At 38.6% G+C, this 25181-nt stretch overlaps 2 protein-coding genes across 2 annotated transcripts; both read left to right on the forward strand.

The window, feature by feature from the left end:
• Positions 1 to 713: 713 nt before the first annotated feature.
• Positions 714 to 2367, forward strand: LOC147603855 (mavicyanin-like). The gene is made up of 3 exons (XM_086796349.1): positions 714 to 1027; positions 1220 to 1423; positions 2150 to 2367. Exons 1-2 carry the CDS (start codon positions 841 to 843, stop codon positions 1420 to 1422), a joined length of 390 nt encoding a protein of 129 aa, XP_086652475.1. The 5' UTR covers positions 714 to 840; the 3' UTR covers position 1423; positions 2150 to 2367.
• Positions 2368 to 14595: 12228 nt separating this feature from the next.
• On the forward strand, positions 14596 to 15922 carry LOC147603856 (protein transport protein Sec61 subunit gamma-like). The gene is made up of 3 exons (XM_086796394.1): positions 14596 to 14767; positions 15352 to 15506; positions 15705 to 15922. The coding sequence occupies exons 1-2, from the start codon at positions 14674 to 14676 to the stop codon at positions 15465 to 15467; spliced, it is 210 nt and encodes a 69-aa protein (XP_086652520.1). The 5' UTR covers positions 14596 to 14673; the 3' UTR covers positions 15468 to 15506; positions 15705 to 15922.
• The last annotated feature ends 9259 nt before the right edge of the window (positions 15923 to 25181 follow it).

Raw genomic sequence — 25181 nt, forward strand, 5'->3', positions numbered from 1 at the left:
ATTGCTTGATTTTTGAGGGGTTGCCTTGCATGTCAAAAAGTAAATTTTTTTGGTGTGGGTTACACACACACAAAAACATTTAGTGTGTGTGTGTGTGTATATATATACATATGCATATATGTATATATATACATATATATAGATACCGAATGTTTTGTGTATATATATATTGAATGTTTTTAGTGTATGTATGTATGTATACATACATACATACATACATACATACATACATATATATGTATATACATATACATAATTTTTTGAAATGTATTTTAAAAACTTTCATCTAAAAAACGTTGAAAGAGGAAATCAAGCCTGATTGCAAGAACCCACAATAAGATGAAAAGTAGGTGGTGCCATGGAACATGAGAGTTCCTAGGTCATAGGTTCAAGCCCTAGTGTGCAAACGGTGGCATGCATGGGTGTGTGAGTTGTGTTGTACTTTCTAATTCTAACCAATTGAAAAAAAAAAAGAAGAAAAAAAAGAAGAGAAGTAGGTGGTGCACCAATTGAAAAAAAAAAAAAAGATGAGAAGTAGGTGGATGTATGGAGCAGGCAAATAAGTTTTTGGTTAGTTTTGGTGATTTATTTTTGTTGGAGTTTGTGAAAAGACACTGAAAATCAAGAAAATAGAAAAGTGAATAATAATCAGTGCCCCCCCCCCCACCGTCCTATCTCTGCACCTTCTTATTTAATACCCGAGCGTCTGAATGAAGCTTTGCTTGTCGTTTTACAGTATCTCAACTGCCGTCAGAGTCCTTACTCCTCTCGAGTGGCGAGTCCTGTGTCGTCCACACAGCCCTCTCCCCTCTGCGTTTCATAAGCTACTCTGCCGCCTCCATGGCTACCTCTCAGGGAAGAGGCATGGCAGCTCTCCTCGTGGTAGCGGTGTGCTTTATGCTGCTTTTCCACCACGCCTCTGCTCTCCTGTATAATGTGGGTGACCGCTCTTCTTGGACCCTCCCGCCTTCAATCAACTACAATGGCTGGGCTGCATCCAAGGTCTTCCGTGTTAATGACGTACTCAGTAAGTCCTAATCCTCCGTTTGAGCTGCTTACACCGTTAATCATCACGCAAGAGGGTCGTTGCTTAATGTGATAATGGTGAGAGTGGTTCCTATGGCTAGATCCGAGGTTTTTATGAGGAAGGCATGTGTGCTTCTGTAGTGGGTGGTCACATGGTGGTGTGTTTTTTGTTTTGTGTGTGTCTGTGGGGCAGGATTCTCTTACTCTTCTGAGATTCACAATGTGATGCTGGTAAGCAAGGGGGACTATGATGGGTGCGCATCGGGCAGGCCTCTTGCAGTGTATTCCAACGGGAACTCGCTGGTGAAGCTGTCAAGGAAGGGCACCTACTACTTCATCTGTGGCATTCCAGGGCACTGCGAGGGTGGCATGAAAATGCAAGTTAACGTCTATTAAGGTCCGTGTTACGATTATGATTAGTATAGTGAGTCATGGTCCATCGCGCACTTGGTTGCCCAGTCCAGTTGGTTAGGGTGTTGGGTATTAACATGTTGGGCTATCAGCATTGTGTTGTGGCATATCCTTGTAAATCATGATGATACATGGTGGTGTGAGTTGTAAATCATGATAATACATGGTGGTGTGAGTTGCCGCCGCTTTGCAAATCATGATTATACATGAGCATTGTGCTGTGGCAGCCATGTAAATCATGATAATACATGCTGGGGTGTGTGATCCATGTAAATTATGGCAATACATGGTGGAGCGTGTGGTGTGTCTTGATGTGCATCGTGCGGTGGCATCCAGTTAAATCATGATAATACATGGTGTGTCGCGTGTTTTTGATGTGCATTGTGCTGTGGCATCCATGTAAATCATGATAATACATGGAGTGTGATATACATGTAAATCATGATATTACATCGTGGAGTGTGGTGTGTTTTGATGTGCATTGTATTGTGGCATCTATGTGAATCATGGTAATACATGGAGTGTGTGATCCATGTGAATCATGATAATACATGGAGTGTATCGTATGTTTTGATGTGCACTTGAATTTGAAGAAAAAACTAAGTCTTTTTGGGATTTACCCCCGTGATTCTAATGTCAACCTATAATTAGCCAAAAGTTTATCACAAGCTAGATGCACTTAACAATCTCCTTGGTTGCCCTCATCTTGCAGGTATGTGGCAGCCCTCCATCTATCTATATTATGGCTATCCTATGTACTCCGTATTGCGTACGATCCTTATTAATTATGGCAGAAGGCACCGTGCATTATGTCCTGTTCTTTGTGAAAGGTTGTTGCTCTGTGTGCCTCGATGGGCAATGCGAGCTCTTCCTATGAAATCGTTAACCTTACTTCTTGTCTGTTTAATACAGAAACATTATTACTTGCAACCTTGTGCTTGATTTTCCTTAGTGTCTACTTTTTGTTGAAAAGGGGTGTTGCTTTATGAATTGTTGGAATATTTGGGTGAACAAGGGTGAAGGGAATGATTGTAAGAAGAATTAATTGTGTAAGGTTTTTTTAATCTTGTTGTACTCCTCGGTTTGAGGAAATAACAAGTTAATCCTAAGCAAATAAGCACGAAAAAAATATGAGAAGGATGTGTGTCCATTCCTTGCTTGTAAATCATTTGTAAAGTAGGTGAATGCTTATTTGAATATGATGTAAGGTAATTTAGCTTATTGAAGTCTTAATGAGGGAATGATGGTATATTAATATTTCCATCTTATTGTAGTTTTGTCATATGCTTTTGATTAAGGCTCCTTGAAGAAAAGGCTCCCTATAGTTTGCATTTTAGGATTCTCAAATGAAATTAATGCTTTAAAAAAAAATATTTTTCGATAGTGGGAAAAGAAAAATTTAAAGCAATGTATTTCTACAAGACTGGAGAATGGTAGTTGTATGTAGTTGTAAATATGGGATAGTGAAACAACCTTTAAAAGTTAGTGGTCGAACATAGATTTTATTATTAAGTTGTTATTCCCTAGTAAGAATATCAAAACTTAAGTTGGTAATTGTAGTAATGATTCTAGTCAAAGTTTGTGAATATTTCTTTCCCATGTAAAGTTAGCCAAGACCATTTAGTATATTATGTTTCAACTTATAGCAATCTAGTTCTACTTAACATTTCCAAACAACTACTAGATTTAGTCATTCTTGAACCATGGACTAAGCTATTTTGCCTTCCAACTCATGTCTCAATATTAGGTCTATGTTGATTGGTTTGAGGTTGTTTCACTAACCTTTTTCTTGGACTATTTGCTAAGCCATTTTACATTCAAATTGTGTCTTCATATTCTTAGATTATGGGCTAACGAATTTACACTCAAATACTGTGTCAATATCGAGCCTACACTAATTGGTTTTTTTAAAAGGTAGTTGCAAATAGGAGATAGGGAAGCTACCATTAAAAACCAATTAGTGTAAGTTTAATAGACACAATATGTGAGAAATGGTGTAGGCCATAGTCTAGGAATAGAGTTGGTGAAACTATCCTAAACCAATTTGCATGACCTTATATTGACTCAAAATTTGAGTGAAAAACAGCTAAGTTTATAGGCCAAAAATATGGCCAAAACAAATAGTTATGTAGAGATGTTAACTAGAAGATTACTACAACTCTAATCATAATATGTATGCTTGGCTAACTCTAATTGGGGAAGGAATATTGACATGAAGGTCAATTTGAATCATTACTAGAATTAGAAAAATAGGTTGAGAAGGTCGCATAAAAATTAGTAACTTTATAATAAAATTCAAGTTAGAACCACCAACTTTATTCTAAAGCAAATTTATTTAATTAGCTTATTTAAAAAGTTAATCTAAAGAGGTTGTCAAAACATCAAACAATCGAAAATCGAGCTCGACTTAAAGTCAAGCAATGAAAATTTAGTATTGACTTATCATACTTAAGATTCATAGTATGTTAAAAGTTCTTAGAAGGGGTGCATGTTGTGCATAGGTGGCATTAGAACATGTGCTAGCTCTTATAGCTTTTAGCTTTGTAAATCTTAGTTGTTGACGTTTTAAATAAGTGCATATAAAAAAGGTCTAATAAATCTTGATTAAGACTTATTAGTCACTCAACCATCGTATATTAATCTCAGATATACAAAATTAGTGAGGCTAATTGGCTTGTTTAAAATACATTTAAAACAAACCTCCAATTGAAATTAAAAAAATGCAATGTGATGAAATAATCATGGTAGAAGTTGCATCGACGACTTAAAATCTTTGAGGATACACTCAAGATTCTAACCTAATTAACAATCAAGAGGATAAGAAAAGATTCAAGAAAGCCATTGGATCATCAAAGACATTGCTTGAAAATTAAAATCATTTGGACATCTTAAGAAAAACATATTATTCTTGAGAAGTTAGCTTAACAAAGATTAATGAAATGTTAAGCTTACTTGAACATCTAATTTTATTTTGCTTCTCTAGCAACGATGACCTCTTCAATGATCTTCTCCCCAATCCCCTTCTCTTTTGTAGTCCTCACTTTGCTTTTAAAGGGTAGAGAGGGCATGTAGGATAGCTTGGGGCCTCTGGCGAGTGAAAGGAAGTGAGTGATGTTTCAGGAGCTCTCTTGGGAGTGCTATACTATAGTTGATGGTGATTCTCATCTCTTTTGTAGCTACAAGCTCCAACTTACTAACTTTGCTTGCAAGGTAGGGATGGCATCATGTAGGGCAGCATTTATGGTCTTTGTCAAGCTAATAGAAGGGGATTATCCATGACTATGTAGGTGAAGACATACAACTATGTGAAGCTCCATAGATGAAAAGGTGCATCTCGAGGATATGATAATATAATTGGGCATATTATACATTTGAAGAGCTGAAATCTTCACGCCCATCAAAGTAAAGTGGTAAAGCTATACCTCCTCATAAATCTAACAAGTCATGTGAGTAAAATTTCTTTACACACAGAACCATTCGTTGAGGAGGAACCTCTGAAGGCATGGGATTGAAGGTAGAAGAAGAGGCCATCACCGTAGAGACAAGTAGAAGAAGCCACAGAAGTACATGATAACATTCTAGAGTAACATAATCTCCACCAGCTTCTTCCTTAAAAAATTTTGAGATTGATGTAACAACAAAGCTGCATGAGCTATCAAGTTTGGAAACCAGTTAGCTCATTCACTTTTGTTGTTACTTCAAAGAAGAAGCCAAAGAAATACATGATAACATTCTAGAGTACCACAGTCTCCACTAGCTTCTTGGAAAATTTTGAGATTGAAGTAACAACAAAAGTGGAGCTAACAGGTTTGTAGTATATAACTTTCTCAAAAGCACATATTGTCATTGATGTTGCATAGAAAGAATTTGAAAAGTGTAAAGGGATAGATGTAAGAATCAATAAGAGTATACATGCAATAATGCTAATCTTTGCGATCTTAGATAAGCCAGTAAGTGTGATGATACCCATGCTTATGCTATAGAAGGAATGCAAATAAAGGTTATAAATGCCAATGCCAATATGTCTAAGGGTATGCCAATTTAAATGCTGTGCATGAGGATGTTATATAAATCTCGGATAGTGTAGGGGAATACATCTCAATGGCTATATGCAATCATCCCTAGAAGTGGTTGTGAATGAGTTGGAAGACCAACTAAAGCATGCTTTGATAGATAAAGTATCAAAGGAACAATGGCACTCATAACTCCCATGCCCACCATATCACAAACATGATAGAGAAGCAGCAAGTTCTGATGATGAAGAGGAGGCTAAAAGAAGAAAACATTAGAGCATGCAGCATGAAGGTGTAAAAACGCATAGCGTTCCTCTTGTGCGTCAAGTGGAAAAGTTGTCTATTGAGGTCACATAAGGAGTGCTGACATCCATGCTTGAAGGTATTGAACACTATTACTTAACATCCTTGTATTATATTCATAGATGATACACATCATGCAAAGATGATAGTAGAGAAGTAGTTAGCTCTTACAATGAAGAGGATGCTAAAAGAAGAAAACTTTATAACATCACCATGAAGGTCTAAGGATGCCTAACTTGCCTCTCATGCATCAAGTGGACAAGTTGCCTCTATATCGAGGTCACAAGGAATGCTGACAGCCATGATCAAAGGAGGTAATTAAACTCATTGCTACGTAACATATTATTATGAGAATATTGATGCATATTAAGAGTAGTATCTACATGCAACCAATACTGATTAGGTAGTCGGTTATAATCTTTCATTAGCATATCTCATGGATAGGAACCAAACTCTCAATCAATATGTTGGCTTCATCACCTTCCATCTCATGAGGTGGGATATATGCTACATGTGTGGTGGTAAAAAAGAAGGCATTAGCTTCCATCATGAGGTGGGATATATGCTACATGTGTGGTGGTAAAAAAGAAGGCATTAGCTTCCTTTTACTATGTAATTCAACTAATCGGGTTATAGGTGTTAGTGAGGCTTTCTCCATGATGCCATTGCCCAAGGCAACATGCTTGTTGGCAAAGTGTTCGGCGTTCTTTGCTATCTGCTTTGTGTCTACCTGTGCACATGCTTTGTTCAACTCTTGTGTATATACAACTTTTGATAATCTGAATAGGGAGAGGGAGAATCAATCATTTCTTTGGTGAAAATCTCTCTTCTTCTCTTGTGCTCCTACCTTCTTGCTTGCTTGTGTGATTGCTTGTAGTGTGATTAAGTATGCATGCTTGATAGCTTGAGTGAGGGGGGAGTAATTGATATAGAGCAGCACCGTAGAGAGTGGTTCAAGTTTTCCAGCTTAACCATTTCCATTGAAGGGTTATCTTAGAGGATTGAGAGTAGAGGAAGAGCTAAAACAAGAGGGATTAACACTCCTCTTGGCCTGTTTTGCCCCTCCTTATGGGACTTCTGCGATCCAAGATAAGTGATTTGGCCACTATCTTATGATTCCTTGCATGAGATAAAGAAGGTTCTTTGACATGAAAATCATCCCTTTAATCTCTCCCTCCTAATATCCACAATCACATCCCAACTTTCATCCATCTTTCATGACTCTGCCCATGCGAGTTTTCGCTACATCACATGCTCCTAAGCTAGTTTACCGATGGCCTCTCAACCTCAAAATGGGTGGTATGGTGAGGAATACAAAGCCACAAGGCTCCACCTCCTATACGAGATGAGAGAGAACATGCTTTCTTAAGAATTTTTATAGCTTGTTAAATGATATCCAAATAACTTTATAGAGAAGAGCTTCACTTGTAGTATTTGTTTGCAATGTGGTAGCATCACAAAAGATTTCAATACTCATATTATGCAAATGATTTGTCTAAAGGTGGGGAAAGGAATATCCTTCTCATTGGGCCACATACAAACACCTTATTAGGAACTTACGTTGACTTTCCACAAAATTAAATGGCTACATTCCTAAGTTGCTAGTAGTGTCCAACATTACGTGTGTTTCATATAACACTAAATTGAACCCTTAAAGACTTGTTTTTATTTAGCATTGAATTTACAAAATTTATATGGTGTAGCAGTTTATCCAAAATTCTCATCTCTCTATGTAAAATACAAGTGTATATTTTTTATTTTTATAAGTAAGATATAATTCCACTTACATTCAAGTTGTCTGAAGGCAATCTCTAGTCCTTGCTTGGCTTTTAAGGATTTCTTAAGGTATTGCTTTGTTAGGAATGTACAACAATATGGAGCAATGCACAGTGAGAAAAAATAGAAAAAGAAAAAGTTACCTATCCTCAAGGTATTGTTGTGATGAGGTCACGAGCTTTTCACATATTACTTTTGCTAGTGTATTGATGACACTATGTAGCCCATAAACATTAGGAGACCTATATCGTGCAAACTTCATCATGTAGAGACATCGAGATACCTCCTAGTAGTCAGTAGAGCACAATATCTCTCTATAGTATTTTTATTTAGCATATAGGGAAAGAGGGCCATAAACATGGCCGCCATGACTAATCATGCAGAAGGTGCATGTAGAGCACAATACCTCTATGGTTTTGCTAGTTGACATGTATGGTAAGAGGGCCATATCATGGCACTGTGACCAATTATGCTTATGGCTATGGTGCCTGGTCATGAAAAAAAATATCACACTTCTTTGTCGGCCTTACGGCCTCATGTCCTTATGTGTTCCTCATTTTCCTTGGGATGGCCTTCTAGCTCTCCCTGGACATAAAATCAAAACTAATTTAAAACTATCACTCATTTTTGCTTAATAGTTGGTGCAAACCCTTGATTATTGGAAGTGAATATAGCTTGCTTTCTCTAATTCATTATCTTACAATTATGCTATTAAGGTTAACAACGATGGCAGCTTGAACATCCTGTACTTCAAAGATTGCATGCCCCTCGAGACTTTGTTTTTTTCCTTGATTTTTGCTATTATATATTTGAATTACACTACTCCAACAAATCTAATTGGAATTCATACAATAGCTTTCTATTATAAGGAAATAAAAAGTTATCAGTCATACAAGACAATAAGATTTATAAGGAAGGGCATGGAATTTGGGACTCCCATTTGCTTATGTCATGGGTGATGAGAGGCTCCATTTTGTTCAATATGCTAGTAGCAAGAAACTCCCATTTTCTTACGTCATGGGTGATGAGAGAATCCATTCTATTTAATGTGTTAGTAGCAAGGGCATGTATGCTTCATTTATTCCACTAGTGTTGTGGAAGGGCGTCAGCTAGTCACTAGTGTTGGGACCCCCATTTGCTCACATCATGGGTGATGAAAGTCTCCATTTTATTCAATGTGTTAGTAGCAAGGGAATGCATGCTTCATTTGTGGAAGGGCATCGATTAGTGTTGGGACTCCCATTTGCTTACATCATGAGTGATGAGGGGCTCCATTTCGTTCAATGTGTTAGTAACAAAGGGTATGTATGCTTCATCTACTCAACACGTATGTGGAAGGGTGTCGACTATCACAAGTGGCCATGCAAATTTATATCGGATCAGTAACACACAAGTTGTCAATGGAAACAATAACTTTTTACCCATAACATTGGAGCATGAAAATTGTTTTTATCATGATATTGCATTACTTCACATGTAACAAATGTATTTTGTTAGGGGGAGGGGACAATAGATGGGTGGCTAAGATGGTGCCCTTCTCCTGCCATGACACAGGTTCAGCCCACTCCTTTCGCTCACACCACAAAAGGGGTGAAAGAGTATGTGTGTTTCTCTTCACAAGAAAAACAAACAAACAAACAAACAAAAGCAAGCAAGCAAGCAAAAAAACAAACAAACAAGCAAGCAAAATTTGTGTAACAAGATATCACTTACATATGTAATAATGTACTCAACTATAAACAAAGTTTTTTTCAAATAAGGGGAAGCTTATATTAAGAAGTTAGAAGGGGAAGTTACAACATATAAAGCACTTTAATAAGCAACATATCCTTGGAGATGACACTCGCTCTCATCATCAACAGATCTTGAATTGCATGTATCAGCTGGTCCACTTGTTGCCTTTAGCTTTCCTGTGTAGTAGAACTAGTTTGGTGTCCAGATCTTTCAGCCTCCTTTGTATGTATCTTTCACCTACACGGATCAAATTCTCTTTCATCCTAATGTTGTTAGTAGGATTACTCCTAACTCAAGTCTATGTAACCACAGGCACCATAACAGTTCAGTTCTCAAGACAGCCTACAATTCCAAAGTGCATCCAATGCTTTCTCCTAATATCAAGTTTTTCCAGCCAAGGGTGTAGCCATTCCACATCTGAATGCATTTGGCCAAGGCAATAAAGCACTCCTTTGCAATAGGACAGTGTGTGGGTATGTGCAGGTCATCCTCAAAATCATGGCATTTGTGGCATTTCCCATCCCCAATATTTAGCTATGCCCAAATAGCTCTGTGCATAATCAACCAGGCTAGACAAACTTTTTTAGGCTCCTCATATTTATTCCACAACTTGCTAAAAAGAAAATACCATTGAGCTCTGTCCAAAAATACTCCCATCTCTTGTTTATAATGCAATGGATAGGAGCAACACTCTGTTTGGGGGGTATAGGGAACATATTTTTTTGAGTTTTCCACTGGAATGCTTTGTGGAGAGGCAGCTCTTTGTGATAGACAAAAGCCAAATGTGTGAGTGGTTCCGCAAACTGATCCTTTCCCCAATAAGATCCAACTCTGCATTGGAGACATTATAGTATCTGATCAAATCAGCTCTGGATATCCAAGTATTGTTGTCTCTGTCGTCCAAGATATCCCACCTACATATGCCAATCCTATGCATCCTCAAAACCCTCCCAGCCTGGGCATCACCAATTGGAGGAAGGGGAATGCATGGCCTCCAGAGGGAATCTCTCCCATGTATTCCCCAAGTGTAACTAGGTTTCTCAGATAGGACAAGGTCAGTCTTAATAGCATTCCAAGTAGACTAGAGAGAAGAGACCAACTGACTGCCAACAGGTTTTACCAAAAATTTGCTTGCCATGATTGTGAGAGTGGGAGGAGGTTCTTCCATTTAGGGAATTGTTTGAGTTGGAACTGGTTAAGGTCCCTGATGTGAGCAGCCAAGCCTAGTCTTCAGAAAGCTTCTTAACACCCATTTGGCCGCCAGTCTATTAGTGGGAGGAGGTTCTTCCATTTAGGGAATTGTTTGAGTTGGAACTGGTTAAGGTCCCTGATGTGAGCAGCCAAGCCTAGTCTTCAGGGGGGTAGAGAAAGCTTCTTAACACCCATTTGGCCGCCAGTCTATTAGCCAGGTGGGAAACATCATTGAGACCAAGGCCCCCTTTACCAGTTTCCAGACAATACCAATCCCACCTGACTTTAGGGATTTTTCTAATCCAAGGGCCCCCTCCCCATAGATAATTCCTGCACAACCTTATGAGTTGTAATAAATCAGATTCAGGAGGTCTCCAACAGTTGAGAAAGTAGATGACAGAAGGGATAATGTAGTGGTTGATTACCATCTTCCTGCCAACAAGATTAAGATGCATTTTCTGCCATCTGGCCAGTTTGCCTTCTACCTTATTTAACACCCATTGCCATCTCTGCTTTAAGGGTGACCTTGAAACCCATAGGAATGCCCAACAGTATGAAGATCACTCCATCTTCCAAGGTATTGCATCCAGCTTGGGTCAGCCAATCAGGAGGCTTTTCAATAAGAGTCCTGATACCTATTTTCTTGTGGTTAGTAACATATCTTGAGGCCCTATAATAAATGTCATCATCGGGGATTCTGGAGGGCAATGGCCTTCACTCATCTTCATTAATAAGGGATGGGTAGGGTTAATGACTAGGTTAAGAAAAGGGCAAACGTATTTATATCCTAGAGTTCATGTTATTTCTTTGGTCACCCAGGGTTTTATGATTTGATGGGGGCCATAAAAGGATGGTTAAAGATAAAAAATTAAACAAAAGTTTTGATTAAAATCTTTTGCTTTTTAAAACCCAAAATAATTAAGCTATAAATATGTAAATAAGCTAACAAAATCTTTTTTGGTTTGGCATTAATTAATTAATTAATGCATGATTTTAGGTTTTTATTTCTCTAACCTTTGATATGAAATAAAAAACCCTATTTCAATACGAAATTGAATAAAATCCCTATTTTATCTGCATGACCTCCTCACACTATCTCAAGCGTACACCATAGGGTATGTGCCCTCTCTCTCTCTCTCTCTCTCTCTCTCTCTCTCTCTCTCTCTCTCTCTTTGCACATAGGGTCTATGCCCTCCCTCTCTCTCTTTGCACATAGGGTCTATGCCCTCCCTCTCTTTCATCTACACAATCTATACACACTATAGCATCCCAACATCTCTCTATCTCTCTCCTCGATGTGCTTGCAGAGAAAGGCAGTGCAGAGAGGCTTCCTCTCTTATCTGTTGTAGAGCAGACACGAGGGGAAACCCCCCCCTCTCTCTCTCTCTCCAACTTTGCTCATGAAGCAAACATCTCCTCTCTTTCTCTAAAACTTTGCTCAATCTCCTTGCTCATGAGACAATCATTGCCTCTCTTTCCAACTTTGTTCGCTTTGTGCGAGCAACTTCCATGCCCCGATTCTCTCCTTGTGTCTCCCCCGCACACGCTAGCAAACAATGATGTCTCCTCTCTCTAAAACTCTGCTCGATCTCCTTGCTCGTTTGTTGGAATTAGGGTTGCAGGAAAGCACACAAAGCTTGGAGAAGAAGAAGCAAGAATGCACACAACACACAGTGTATTAGATTGTGTCAATGTACAAAGATAAGTTAGCCCTAGAATGATGGGTGTATATACAAGCCGGGGAAAAAAACCTCCTAAGGAGGGAAAAAGTGCCTCGGCGGTCCTAAGTGTGTTCACACACATCAGTGCCTATATATATGGCAACAAATCCCCCTGGGAGTGATGGTGTGAACGAGAGTTGGCACTCTTCCACAAAAACAACATCTCGACTAATCAAGATACGCTTTGACTGCGGATGATACAATCTGTAACCCTTGCTCTCAGCACTGTAACCAACAAAAATGCATTTGACAACCTTATCATCCAATTTTCTACGTTGTTACACAGGTACTAAAGCATAGGCCAAGCAAACAAAGACACGCAAGTGACCAATAGAAGGCTTCCTGCCATGCCAAGCTTCGTATGGAGTAACAGACTGCAAGGCCTTAGTGGGACACCTGTTGAGTACATATGCAGCACACATGACAGCCTCAAGCCAAAACGCATGTGGCGAAGCTTGGCTCTTGACCATACATCGTGCCATCTCCATAAGTGACCTGTTTTTTCTCTCAGCAACACCATTTTGCTGAGGGGTATACGGCACTGTACATTGGTGTTTTATCCCACGACTAGCCAGAAATGCATCAAACTCTTTAGACATGTACTCCCCCCCCTCGATCAGAACGGAGGGTGCCCACAGTACAATTAGATACATTTTCAACCATAAGCAAAAACTGTTTGAAGCACAAAAACACTTCGGACTTTACCTTCAGTGGATATACCCATGCATGCCTTGAGTAATCATTAATGAAAGTCACGAAGTATAAGTGTTTACCAAATGACAGAGTTTGCATAGGCCCACATACATCACTATGTACAAGTTTGCATAGGCCCACATACATCACTATGTACAAGTTGCAATTTGCGAGTGGCCCACAAAGAACCATCCTTTGGAAACACATAACGCTGCATTTTGCCCAAAATACAGTCTTCACAAACATGTTTTAATGGTGCCTCAAGAGAAGGCAATGAAGCAACCATATCAAATTTTTGCAAACACAGCAAACTAGCAAAGTTCAGATGACCAAAACGAGCATGCCATAGTTTTGCATCTGAAACTGCCTTTTCATCAGAAACTGCATTTGCTGAATCTTCCACACACTTGTCATAAGAATTGAGCCTATATAGCCCACGAAACAAGGTGCCAGATGCAATAATCGTATCACCAGAAGTCAAATCATGAATAGTACATGTGTCATCCATAAATTTGATTACAAGTCCAAGTCTAGCAAGCGCATAGACAGACAATAGATTCTTCTTTATCCCTGGCACATACAAAGCATCTGAAAGTGTGAAAGTGCTGCCATTTGCAGCAATAAGCATAATTTTACCAAACGCCCTTCATTGGGTAAGAAGCATTATTAGCACATGTGACAGTATTCCCATTAGGGACAGCCTCAAGACAAGTGAACATATCACGATGCGAGGTAATGTGCTTTGTAGCACCATTGTCAAAATACCATACATCAGAGTTAACATAAACTGCCAAACATGTATCATGTACAGATGGGTCATACTAACAATATACGCTAAACGCCCATTCTGTATCCTGCACAACATTTGCAGAATCTGCATTTGTAGAAGCATCCGCTATTGTGGCTGCATTTGACTCTTTCTTCTTTGCCTCTTTAGCCTTTAGCTTAGGGCAATTCTTAATGACATGATCAGTTGCCTTACAATAGTTGCACCTGATTTTTTTCTTGCCTTTATTAGGAGCCTTTTTCAGACCTATTGTTGCTACCTGTGGAAGGAGAAGAAGTTGCAGACCTACTAATAGGAGAAGAAACAGCGGAAGGGGCTGCCTTACCACTTCTTCTCTGTTGCTGGGCAGCAACAAATGCCTGATCAACTGCACGCTGCCTAGCCCTGTTTTGCCTGAACTGCGCTTCTTGCAAGAGCTTGTTGACTAAAGTATCATACTTGACAACATCAGGTCTGTCCTCAAGTAACAAGTCTCCACGTGGAAGCAAAAGTCCGATATGACTCAGGTAAAGCATCAAGAACAGTCTGCACAAGAGAATGATCAGGAATAATCTCACCTGCAGAAATCAGCTGTTCCTTGAGATCTTTAATCTCAGCAAGAAAAACATTCATGTCATCATCTTCCTGCATAATCTTCGATTCTATCTCTTTACGTAGGTAAGAGATTTTTGCCTCGTTGGAATTAGGATTGCAGGAAAGCACACAAAGCTTGGACGCTCGTGAGACAATCATCGCCTCTCTCTTTCCAACTTTGCTCGCTTTGTGCGAGCAAGCTCCATGCCCCAATTCTCTCCTTGTGTCTCTCCTCCTACACACACTTGAAGACAATGTTGTTGGAATTCAAGCTAAGGTGGCATTGATTTATTAATACCCACATTAGTGGACATTAATAAATTAATGCCATGAACTGAAATAGGCCAATTGAACTATAAATATCTAAATAAATACTAGCGTCTTCTCCTTTTCATCATCAATCAAATTCAGATCTGAGGTCTAAGCAAACCCTAAACCTTTCATCATGGACGCTGTGGATACTATGGTGAGGCCGGTGAAGGAGTTCGCTAAGGACAGTGTACGCCTCGTCAAGCGATGCCACAAACCTGACCGTAAAGGTAAGCCCTAATCCAACTCGATTAATCGCTAATACAGCTAGATCAGTTTCAACCGTACGAGGTTAGGGTTTCTCAGATCTTCGCAATTCGGATTAGAATTGTCAGTTCGTGTGCAATTGGATTAGGGTTTCTCAGATCTTGTCGATTGGGACAAGGTCATTTAAATTACATAAAATTATCTTGAGCAGGGTAAGGGGCCGTTAGATTATCCAAACCCATGTATTTTGCTCACACACTTGAACATAAAATTTGAGGCCTTCATGACACTGAAGGAGAAAGCAAAAGATTGGATGTCAAGTCCATGTGGATGCCTTGAGGGGGCTTTACAGACATGAGGAGTCACCAAGAAAAGGTCACATAATGGCCGCACATTCCTGATGGAGTAGGGAAAGGACCTTCCAGATTTTTGAGCATTCCAAACAAGTAATCTGCAATGCTGAGTTCTACATCTGAGATCTGGATTCTTAGTAGCGTGTGTCGTATAAATATGAATGTTATGGTGTGCCAGCATATACATGAATGTTATGGAGTTTGCCTGTCCATGGCTGTACAAACTTCTAATCAAGATTTCTTGTTCATGGCAGAGTTTTCCAAGGTTGCTTTCAGGACGGCAATAGGGTTCGTGGTAATGGGCTTTGTTGGCTTTTTTGTGAAACTGATTTTTATCCCCATCAACAATATCATCGTAGGTTCTGGATAGGCGAGTCGCAATACCATGGCCAATCAACTGGCTAATCTTGTGTAATTTCTCATCTTTCCTCCTGGTCATGCATGCCTTCTGTTTTGTCTGTCTCTGTTTCTTTGATTGGCCCTGGTAGTTGAATAAGTAGAAAATGGAGGCAGTATGTTACATAAGAGTTTGATTTGCTTCAACAAATTTTAATGAAACAAGAAATGATCGCTTGAAATTCATGTGATTGTGTTATGTGTCATGCAGATCTTCCAAAGGTTTACCAAGAAGGGAGTCCAATGAGGCTGGGATGGCTCTTCCATACTCCTTTTGCAAGAAAATAGGTGTATTGACCAATGAGTTTAGGTCCTTTCCATATGAGAAGTGAGCTTTTGTGGCTTGCAAGTTGCATGTGCCACTTTATCTACACGAGTGTAAAATTTCTGGTACTTTTTTTAAATGGTTGAATGCTTCTTGTACTGTAACGCTTTTGAGTGTGCTGTGTTTAAGTAGGTGTTTGGTTAGGTGGTGTTATGACGGTGGTGGACAATGTCATTCGATGAAGCATGTTTAATTACGTGTTATATTTAGGTCGACTTTTGGCCAGAGTGATAATTCTTAGTTGAAAGGGGGTCAAATTTGGAAAGTCGACAATTATTTTCATAAAAGTTCTTCAATCTTGAAATATGGCTTTCATATTCTTAGAAACAAAGGTAATCCTTTTTTAAAAAGTGGCTCCCCCTCCAAAAAAGCAAGACCCAACAAGGCAAGCCTTAAGAACCCTGTTGGAAAATTGATCTTTTTATTGGCCTGTGTTGAAGCATGTAAGTGAATGTGCTACAAACAGATGGTGTGATCGTCGAAAGAGTGAATAAAGTGCTTGAGGATATGCTAAGAATGTATGTGTATGAAAAGTAAATAAATTGGAATCAACTTTTGTTCTTAGTCAAGTTTGCTTACTGGCATGCTTCCATCAAGTTTTCTCCTTTCTAAGAACTATTGTGTGCCTACTAATTTTTCTGATCTGCAAATTAAGTCAAGGTTTCTATAGAGACCATTAAAAATAAATTGCATTGTTTCAAAAGATTGCATGAACATAGCACAAGACATACCATAAAAGCAATCATGACAAAAAGCTTTCAACTTGAGTAATAATGTGTGACTAGGGAGAGACAAAAGGCATAGGAGTTATTGTAAGAAGAGGAGTGAGGTGTTGAGTGAGTGGGGTAGTGGGTTGTACTATTGATTTAACCTACACGTGTTGGTCACATGCACCTGTACGTCGACAGGAGGTCGACCCACATGAGATTGCATGTAGGGGATGGCAAGCGTTTGGTAGTAGGGGGTGGTAGAAGTCACGAGCGAATGGGGGGATTGTGAGGTTGACAATCCGAAGGAGATGATGCGGATTTGTGAAGAGGAAGGCGGTGAGAGTGCAAGGAAGAAGAATGCCCCTAACTGGATGAATGCGAAGCTTAGCTTACAAGCCTTGAACCTAGGAAAGAAGGTATGCTTGAAGGTTAATCCAGAGTTGAATAGGAATGCTCTCATAGGAGGTTTCAAGGAGAAAATAAATTGCTAGGACTAGTTAAGCATAGTGTGGATCCTGACAAAGCTAGATGGCTGGAGAGGGAGATTGATGTTGAGGAGTGTTGGGTAGCTCTTTTGAAGCTGGGAAGATGGGATGGCATGTTTGTGGGGTTCTTCATTGCATTTTGGCCGTCCCTAAAGGATATAGTGTGGGAAGTGTGTAGTCTGGATAAGGACTTCAAAGAAGGTTTATTGAAATTAATCTCTAAGAAAACTGCTTGCAAACAAGTTTGGTCATTGGAGAGGCCTATCACCTTGTTGATTGTTATATATAAGATCTTGGCCAAGGTGATTGCTCTCAGAATCACCCTTGTTACAAGAGATCATTTCTTAAAAACAGTATGGGTTCATTAAGGGTAGATCAATGTTGGGGAGAGATGTGGCCCTTAAAACCCAATAGAAGTGTTATCATGTTGCAATTGGACTTGGAAAAGACTTATGATAGGGTGCATTGGTCCTTTGTGGCAAGAGTCATGGAAAAACTTGGGTTTGGAACTAAATAAAATGGCTACATGTATTTACACTCTGACTTTGGGTGGGCACTCTAATGTCCTGTTAAATGGTAGGGCGGTTGGGGGTTTTGAAGTCAAAAGATCTGTGAGACAAGGATGCCCTCTTGTCCCCCTATTATTTGCAATTGCTTCTCATCCTCTAGTGGTGGCTTTGGAAGATTCTTGTAGGGAAGGGAACATCATTGGACTAAAATTGAGACACAATGATTCAGTGCTTTGGTGATGATTCTTTGTTGTTCTTGCAAACAGGCTCTGTCTATCATACAGGAACTTGTTGTGGCATCTGGATCCAGATGCAACATTCAAAAATCCAAAATTATAAGCCTGAATAAGGATAATGATTTTGAACTTAGAGAGGTGGGGGTGTGAGGTGGTAAAGAAAGGACAAATTGTCAGGAATTTGGGAATTCCTTTTGGAGTTGAAGTTACAGGCAAATAGCTGACTAATTGGACATTAGACAAATTTCTTGGAAAGTTAAAGAAATGGGAGGGGATTAGAGTTCCTTTTCATGATAGGATAGCAATATGTAATACTGTGCTGAATGTTTACATTATGTTTTTGTGTCTCGTGCTTGAATTTGGAAAGTGTCATTGGAAAAAGATAGTGGGTCCCATTAGAGACTTCTTATGGAGAAATGGCAACTCTACCAAAAGAGTTCTAGCATGGCTTGGGACAAGTTGTCTGTTCCTTCGAAAAGGGGAAGGAGGTATTGGAATTTTGCATCTACTAACCCAAACCCTATCAAGGACTGCTTTGCTCCTTCCCAAGTGTCTTCATCAAGAAGAAATATGGTCAATAAGGGTGAGAGAGTTGGTGGAGATATCAATGGTTCAAGCTAAAGGCAATTTTCAGGGGTCGGGTTGGAAGGACAAACTATTCTCCTATGCCCCTTTGAAGATGACAGGTTCTTATGTATGCAGGATGCTGATGACTAACATGTGGAAGAAAGGCACGAGTCTGGCTTAAATGCTTATATGCATCCAACTAGGGTGGTGCTCTACTGCAAAAAATGAATCTTGCTGGATTAAGGAGTGGGCTTGGTTCAATGGAGCTAAACTAGGAAAGGGAAAAACTAGGGACTTGTACATTGAACTAAGACAAGGGGAAAATAATGTGGAGTATTGTAATAAGATCTGGAGGGTGAGCTGGAGCTCTGGCTGCTGTGGAAAAAGAGATGGAAGTTGCTATGGGACAGTCAATTGCCTGTCAAATTTTAGGTTTTTCTATGGAGGGTAGGCACGTGGGCTCTGCCCATTGGGTCTAAACTGATGCAAAGGAACTTTACTAGTGGGTGTTTTTCCAGGAGCACATCTACTTTGGAAGATGGAAAACATGCATTCTGGGAGTGCCCAACCATCAGAGGTGCATGGCATGAAATTGGATAGTGGGTGGAGCAGTGTTTGGGGATTCAAGCTTATTGGGGTGATTGGATCTTAGGGAAGCTAGCTTGTAATGATGAGGTTGCAAATGTACTTTTCAAAATTATTAGAGCATGTTGTTTGTGGGAAGTTTGGATTTCTTGGAATGCTATTTTATTTCATAATGGATCTCTTGTGGGGCTGGATGTTACAGATCTGATGCATAAATGTGTGTGCATGTGATGGTCTGTTGTTGTTGGTGTGAATAAGCTGGAAAAAGAGGGGATAAGTCAGCTAATGCAAAAATTGCAAATGGGCATCACTTGATATTTGTATTCATTTTGGGGGAACCTTCAAGCATACTAGGGTAGCCTAACAGATGATTCATATGTTGCAGGTCAGTATTAATGAGAGTCTGAAGCCTAAGCTGCCCAGATTTGGTCCCAAGACTAGAAGATGGTACCTTAAAGAGAAGCAAACTGATCATACTTTTGTTGCCTTTATAGAAAACCCAGTGGGGACCAAAACCACAATCAAGATTTGGTCCAAAAAGGGGGACATTTTCAAAAAGCAAACTCCTAGAGGGTGCACCACTGAGGCTATGATGGAAGCTTGCATCCAATTGGGGTACCAGATTTCTTAGGAGCAATCCAGTTTTCTTTTGGAAGATGACAGATGGAATTTGCTGTGTAATCTGATGATGAATAGAGTGAAGTGTGGAAAGTAGTGGAGGGTGTGTGGAGTGTGTAGTCTTAACTCAGGTTCTTAATCAGGTTGTTGTTTTGGTTGGTGATAAGGATTTAGTTGTATATTCAGTTCTCAGATAATATATATATATGTCGCCAAAAAAACAAACAAACAAAAAGCCTAGGAGTTTAAAGAGGGTGACCTAATGTTCCTTTTTAGTATAGCCTATGAGTAATAATGTGAGACTAGGGAGAGACAAAATACACTTATTTAGATTTTGCTAATTAAGGCTTTAAGAAGATATGATAGAATAGCTTGCTTACATAAGTTACCTGAGAACATTAAAAGTTCACCTTTTGTTTCATATAAACTTGTGAAAAAGGTATGTTATGAACCCTTATTTATATTTGGTAGGAGAAACATAGATTGTAGGAGAATGTAACCATGTAGATGAAGTATCCAAATATATATATGTATACTTTGATTGAGGGCAAATCATGTTTTTTAGAGACAACCTTTTAATTGTGGCTGGACTATAGAGGCTTAAATAAACAAAGCTATCAAGAGTCTTTATACCTTGCCTTATGTTGATGAATTGTTGGTCCTATCTAAAGCCAAAGTCTTTTTGAAGATTGATCTGAGACACTTTTACTCCCATCATATCCAAAATTAACAAGGTGAATACCTTGAAGACTACTTTCCCTGATTACCTACTTACAGTTTTATCATTAACAAATATAGAAGCCACATTCATGTGTGTGATTTAACGCTTATTAAGAACAAAATCATTAAGAATTTTATGCTGCAGATTCAAGGTTGGGAGACGTTTGTGGTAACATTTGATGCCAATAGGAGTTAGCTAGCTACGATAGTTCTCACTTTGAAACATTAGAGGTACTTCCTAATTAGGAAGAAAATTTAAGCTAAGAAATCTCCAGCATAGTTTTAAGTAATTGTTCAATCAATCTCTCCTGCATTTAACCCAAGGGGATGGATTTTCTGTGTTAGTATGACTATAATTGCAAGTATCTTGCAAGAAGAGAGAAACAATGGCTGAACCTCTTTGCATTGTCATTACCGTAGTTAGATTGAAACTCAAGGATGATACCATTAATACTTTAGAAATGGATCCTTCTTTTGAGATTGTTCTTAAAATTTTGGAAAAGTGCAAAGATATTCTACTTGTTGAAAAGTTTATCATTAGTGATAATCGTTATCATAGATGTGTTTCAGAAATCAAGAGGATTTACAAAGTTTGTATTCAGGCTCCAAATTCAGGTCATGTAGGTTTTAGAAATACCTATTGGAAAAAGCAGCTTACATGGCATGATGGTTTGAGGCTATTCTAGGTATGGACACCTTTACTATTAATGGATGGGAATGCTATCCAAGTCACCAAGTCTCATAAAGAAAGAGCAATCTACCAAAAAAAAAAATAATGTGCTTTGTGTGAACTCTTGGAACCTGATCTCTAAGCTTTTTGGTAGATTGAGATTTTTTAAGATCTCTGATCTTTGCAGCTATGAATTTTAATGCTGTTTGAGCTAATTTAGTCAGCTACAGTTAGCTGAGAGTCTTGAGTGTGATATCTCTTTGAGTTTGGAGCAACCTGAGAGTCAGCGAAGGCTAGAGGACACGTGTGCGGAGGTTTTTGCTTTAGTTGAGTCTGTCGAATCAATGTCTGTTTCAGACAGCCAAGTCTGTCGTCTCAACCAATTGAGTTAGAAGGGTGTTAGTTGTGTGTCAGTTGAGGGTCAACAAGGGTCCAGGAAGGTCCTGCTATTTTGGATAGCTGAGTCTGTCTGAGCCAGTTCACTCTGAAGGGTGTCAACTGTGTGTTAGCTGAGGGTCATCAAGGGTCCAAGAAGGTCCTGGGATTGTGTATGTAACGTCAACTGATGCTAGAGGACATTTTGGAGGTCTGGAGGACAGTTTTCTTACTGGAGTCAGCATCAACCATTCGAAAGCAATTTGCAGTCAGTTCTGTGTCAGCTGGGAGCTAATTTGGTTAGCTAGATATCAGCTGAGGTTTGTAGTTGGATGATCATAGGTATTGGAGGTCAGTGCTAACTTGAGAGGATAGCTGGAGGAGCCAACTGGGTCAGATTAAGAGGTTTGAGGTGTGTAGTTGTGTCAGATTGTGTTAGGAGGAGGGTTGAGGAGACAGGAGCCAAGATTATTAGTGCCCTTTGAGCTAGGATCCTAGTGTGCCCCAGTTCTAATCTCTTATAGTTTTCTTCTTGTGTGTCTATTGGTGGTGTAGTAGAGACCATCACCCAACCATCACATTAGGGCCAAAATGGAATTAAAAAGGGCCACTTACTAATGGTTTTTATTAGTCTTAATGATTTTTTGGGCCAATAGGAAGCTGCCATATACACCAATGTAACATTGGTGGTCCCTCAAGGTTTGGGTCACTTTCAAAGTTTTACCTTCTTTACCATGCTCTTTTTTTAATATGGGCCTACCAAAAATATGTGCCCACCTCTTTAAAATAAATAAATAATAAGTTTCCCACTTACAGAATTTGTGGGTGTGGAAGGTTCAAAATTTGAAATTTTGGGTTCCCTCCCAGAAAGTCAAAAGTCCCCCCTAAAAAGTCATATTTTTATATATACATGCACAATTTCTAATTTTGGCTCTATTTTATCTCTTTAGAGAGAAGTTTTTTATTGATATTGTTCTCGAATACCTCTCCATGTTGCTCTCACTCCACACTCTCTCTCCTAGCTTTACACCTCTCTCATCGCTACAACTTGCAACAACGACCATCTCTCTCCACACTCTCTCTTCTCCTGCCTCCACACCTCTTTCCTTAGTGCAACGTGCAACATCCATCTTTGCACATTCTCTCCTTACTCTCTATCCTAGCTCTACACCTCCTTTCTTGCTACAACCTATTGTATTTATCTCTCTACACACTCTCCCTCTTTGTTGCAACTTCACAACATCCTTTTAGCCTCTACCTTTCTACAAAGCTGATGGCTAGCTCAAACTCTAGAAGACCTTGCAATGCAATTTTGGCTTGTACTCAGCACAATGTCAAAGAAGAAAATGTATGGAAACCCTTACATTTCAAGGTGAATGATTGGGTCACTATGAGGCCGTCACATATACAGGTAATCACAAGGTAAGGAAGGAGAAAAGGGGACTAGTATGGTACCATTGGAAAGGTTGGATTCTAGAGTTCAAGATCAAACAAGAAGGGTGGTTTGCAAAGGTTCAGCATGTGTACATGGTAGGGGATATTAAATTGGATCCTTCAATGCCACCTCTGTGCAGCCAATCTCATTGTAAGTTTTTATTAATTAGTTTTTTTCTTTTCTTTTTATTTCTACAACTTTTTTTTCTGCAAAGATGTTTCATGGGCGCAATAACGATTTTGAATCTTTGTTTTTTGTAAAGAGGTTTCATGGAAATACAAATTACTTTGCTTATTTGCGTGTTCTTTCTTTGCAGATATATACCCTTCATCAAGTATTGAATGGCAACCCATGGAGTCTTTTAGCGGTTGTTTTGAGGCAATGCATGCTGATTTGGGAAAGGTTTTGTATCCAGATCATCCGCCCTCTTTCTTTCTAATTAAGAAAAGGTCTCTTTCTTTACAATAGTACGTACATTGTACACCCCAATGCTCAGGCATATGGTAGACTAGAACCTTTGCCCATCCCAAGTCTTTCTTCTCTTACTGAGGACTGGGATATGGCAAATAAGGGAACCCTAGCTACATTCAAAAGTAAGATAGTTATGGATATACACAAATCCATGAAGCCAGGGAGGATTTCGAAGAGGCTTAAACTCTCATTTTTTATTCCACTTCATGTCTTTGTTGGACGTTTTCATGCTAGTTGTAAGATTTCTCCCTCCAGCTTTTTGAGGTGTGCACGTGTAAGAATCTCCCCTTCTAATCTTATAATTATTCCCCTCTCTGAAATAAAAGAAAGATTTTGTTTTACCCTATTTTGACCTAGAGAGAGAAAATATCTAGAGAGAGATAGTCCAGAATTGAGATATTTTTGGATATAAAAATCCTCCTAGTGTCTAAAATGAATTCCCCTAAAACAAAAATTCAAAAAGAACTTTCCAATGTGTGCAATTGGAATTAATTGGAAATGGGTATAAAGGACCTTAGCCTAAGGGTCTAGATTTTTAGAAATTTTTGGATTATGGTCCAATTAAGGTTCCTATGGGGGTCAATAAGATCAATCCATGTGTAGGGAGGAGATAAATCTAATTTGTAAAAGAAAAATACCCAAAAATGAGTAAATGCCCACATAAGATGAAGAGTTAACTATGTACAAGGTTTATTAGTAAAAAACTATGAGTATTACTAAAAAATGAGATATTTTGGGTATAATGATTCCATTTCGACACATGTGTAAGGAAGGGGTGTCCCTTCAAGGAGGCACCTAATTCACATGCTTGAATGAGTTTTAAACTTTAAAAAAATGTGATATTTTTATCTCTCCTCTCTCTTGGATCAAACCGAATCAAAAAGGAACCAAACCAGGTCCAAATCTGGTCCAAATTCAACCAAACTGAAATGTGGAAAATTCTAGATATCAGTTGGTCTTGGTTAAAGCCTCCCTCTCCTATAAATAGAACTTGAGTCTTTGTAAAAAAATAGGAGAATTTTACTATACCAGAATTATGCTAAAATAATGATAATTTTTACTATTCTCTAAAATTCTCTCCAAATTGAAGAAATTGGAGCTTTCCTCTTTCTTCAATCTCCATTGGTGGCTCCATCAGCATACCAAACCAATTGATTGGTTGGGGGCCTTTACTGTGATCAAAGAATCAAGCAATTTGTAAGGTAAAGTGTGAATTTTGATCTTTTTTCATAAATTCTCAATGTTTCTCTCTTCTCAACCCCTCTCAAGCTTGAGAAGCTTAATTAGAATGGCTTTTGAATGCTATTGAAGTTAATTGATGAATGGTAGTGAAGAATTACATAAATTTCTATTTATGCTTAATTTTAATGATTTTTTATGTAATTTCTCTCTCTCACTCAAAGAATGGTCATTCTCATGACCTATTCTCAATCCAAATGAAGCTTCTCATAAAGCTTTTTCTTAATCCAAGATTAATCTATGCTTGTTAATTTGGAGGCCAAATTAATGGCTTTTTTTATGCTTTTAGTTTATGTATTTCATGGAAATTGATGATTCGATCTATTATCGATTAATGATCCAATTAAGGATCATTCTAATCATTTTCTTAATGTTAAGCTTTATCCTTTAAAATAATTGAGATTTATCAGTCATAGCAGCGGAGCTATGGTAAAATTTCTGTAAAAATTACACATAAAATAATTTCATTCAAAGCATGAAAAGAGGACTTCCTACCATATTCTAGGAATTAACTTCCTAGATTAATTGAAAGAATTTCATTGTAATTAGGGAGAAATTGATTTTTATGTTATGCATAATTGATGAATTAAGAAAAAGAGGATTTCTAGTAATTAAATTTTATGTTAAAAAGAGTAATCCCCATCGTATGAGTATTCTTAAAGGGTTATTTTCATTCTAGGCATAGAAAAATGTATACTAGAAATATTTTATTATAAAAGTGTGATTTTCATCATAATTGATTT

The sequence above is a fragment of the Cibotium barometz genome, chromosome 63 (genome assembly GCF_041138505.1).
Source record: "Cibotium barometz isolate CiBa-2024 chromosome 63, ASM4113850v1, whole genome shotgun sequence".
In the NCBI taxonomy this organism is placed as follows: Eukaryota; Viridiplantae; Streptophyta; class Polypodiopsida; order Cyatheales; family Cibotiaceae; genus Cibotium; species Cibotium barometz.

What these genes read in the sequence shown, in the direction of transcription:
- LOC147603855 (XM_086796349.1), top strand. Translation starts at nt 841, where the DNA reads ATGGCTACCTCTCAGGGAAGAGGCATGGCAGCTCTCCTCGTGGTAGCG. An exon ending in CCGTGTTAATGACGTACTCA is followed by an intron (nt 1,028 to 1,219) that starts GTAAGTCCTAAT and finishes TCTGTGGGGCAG; the next exon opens with GATTCTCTTACTCTTCTGAG.
- LOC147603856 (XM_086796394.1), top strand. Translation starts at nt 14,674, where the DNA reads ATGGACGCTGTGGATACTATGGTGAGGCCGGTGAAGGAGTTCGCTAAG. An exon ending in CCACAAACCTGACCGTAAAG is followed by an intron (nt 14,768 to 15,351) that starts GTAAGCCCTAAT and finishes TGTTCATGGCAG; the next exon opens with AGTTTTCCAAGGTTGCTTTC.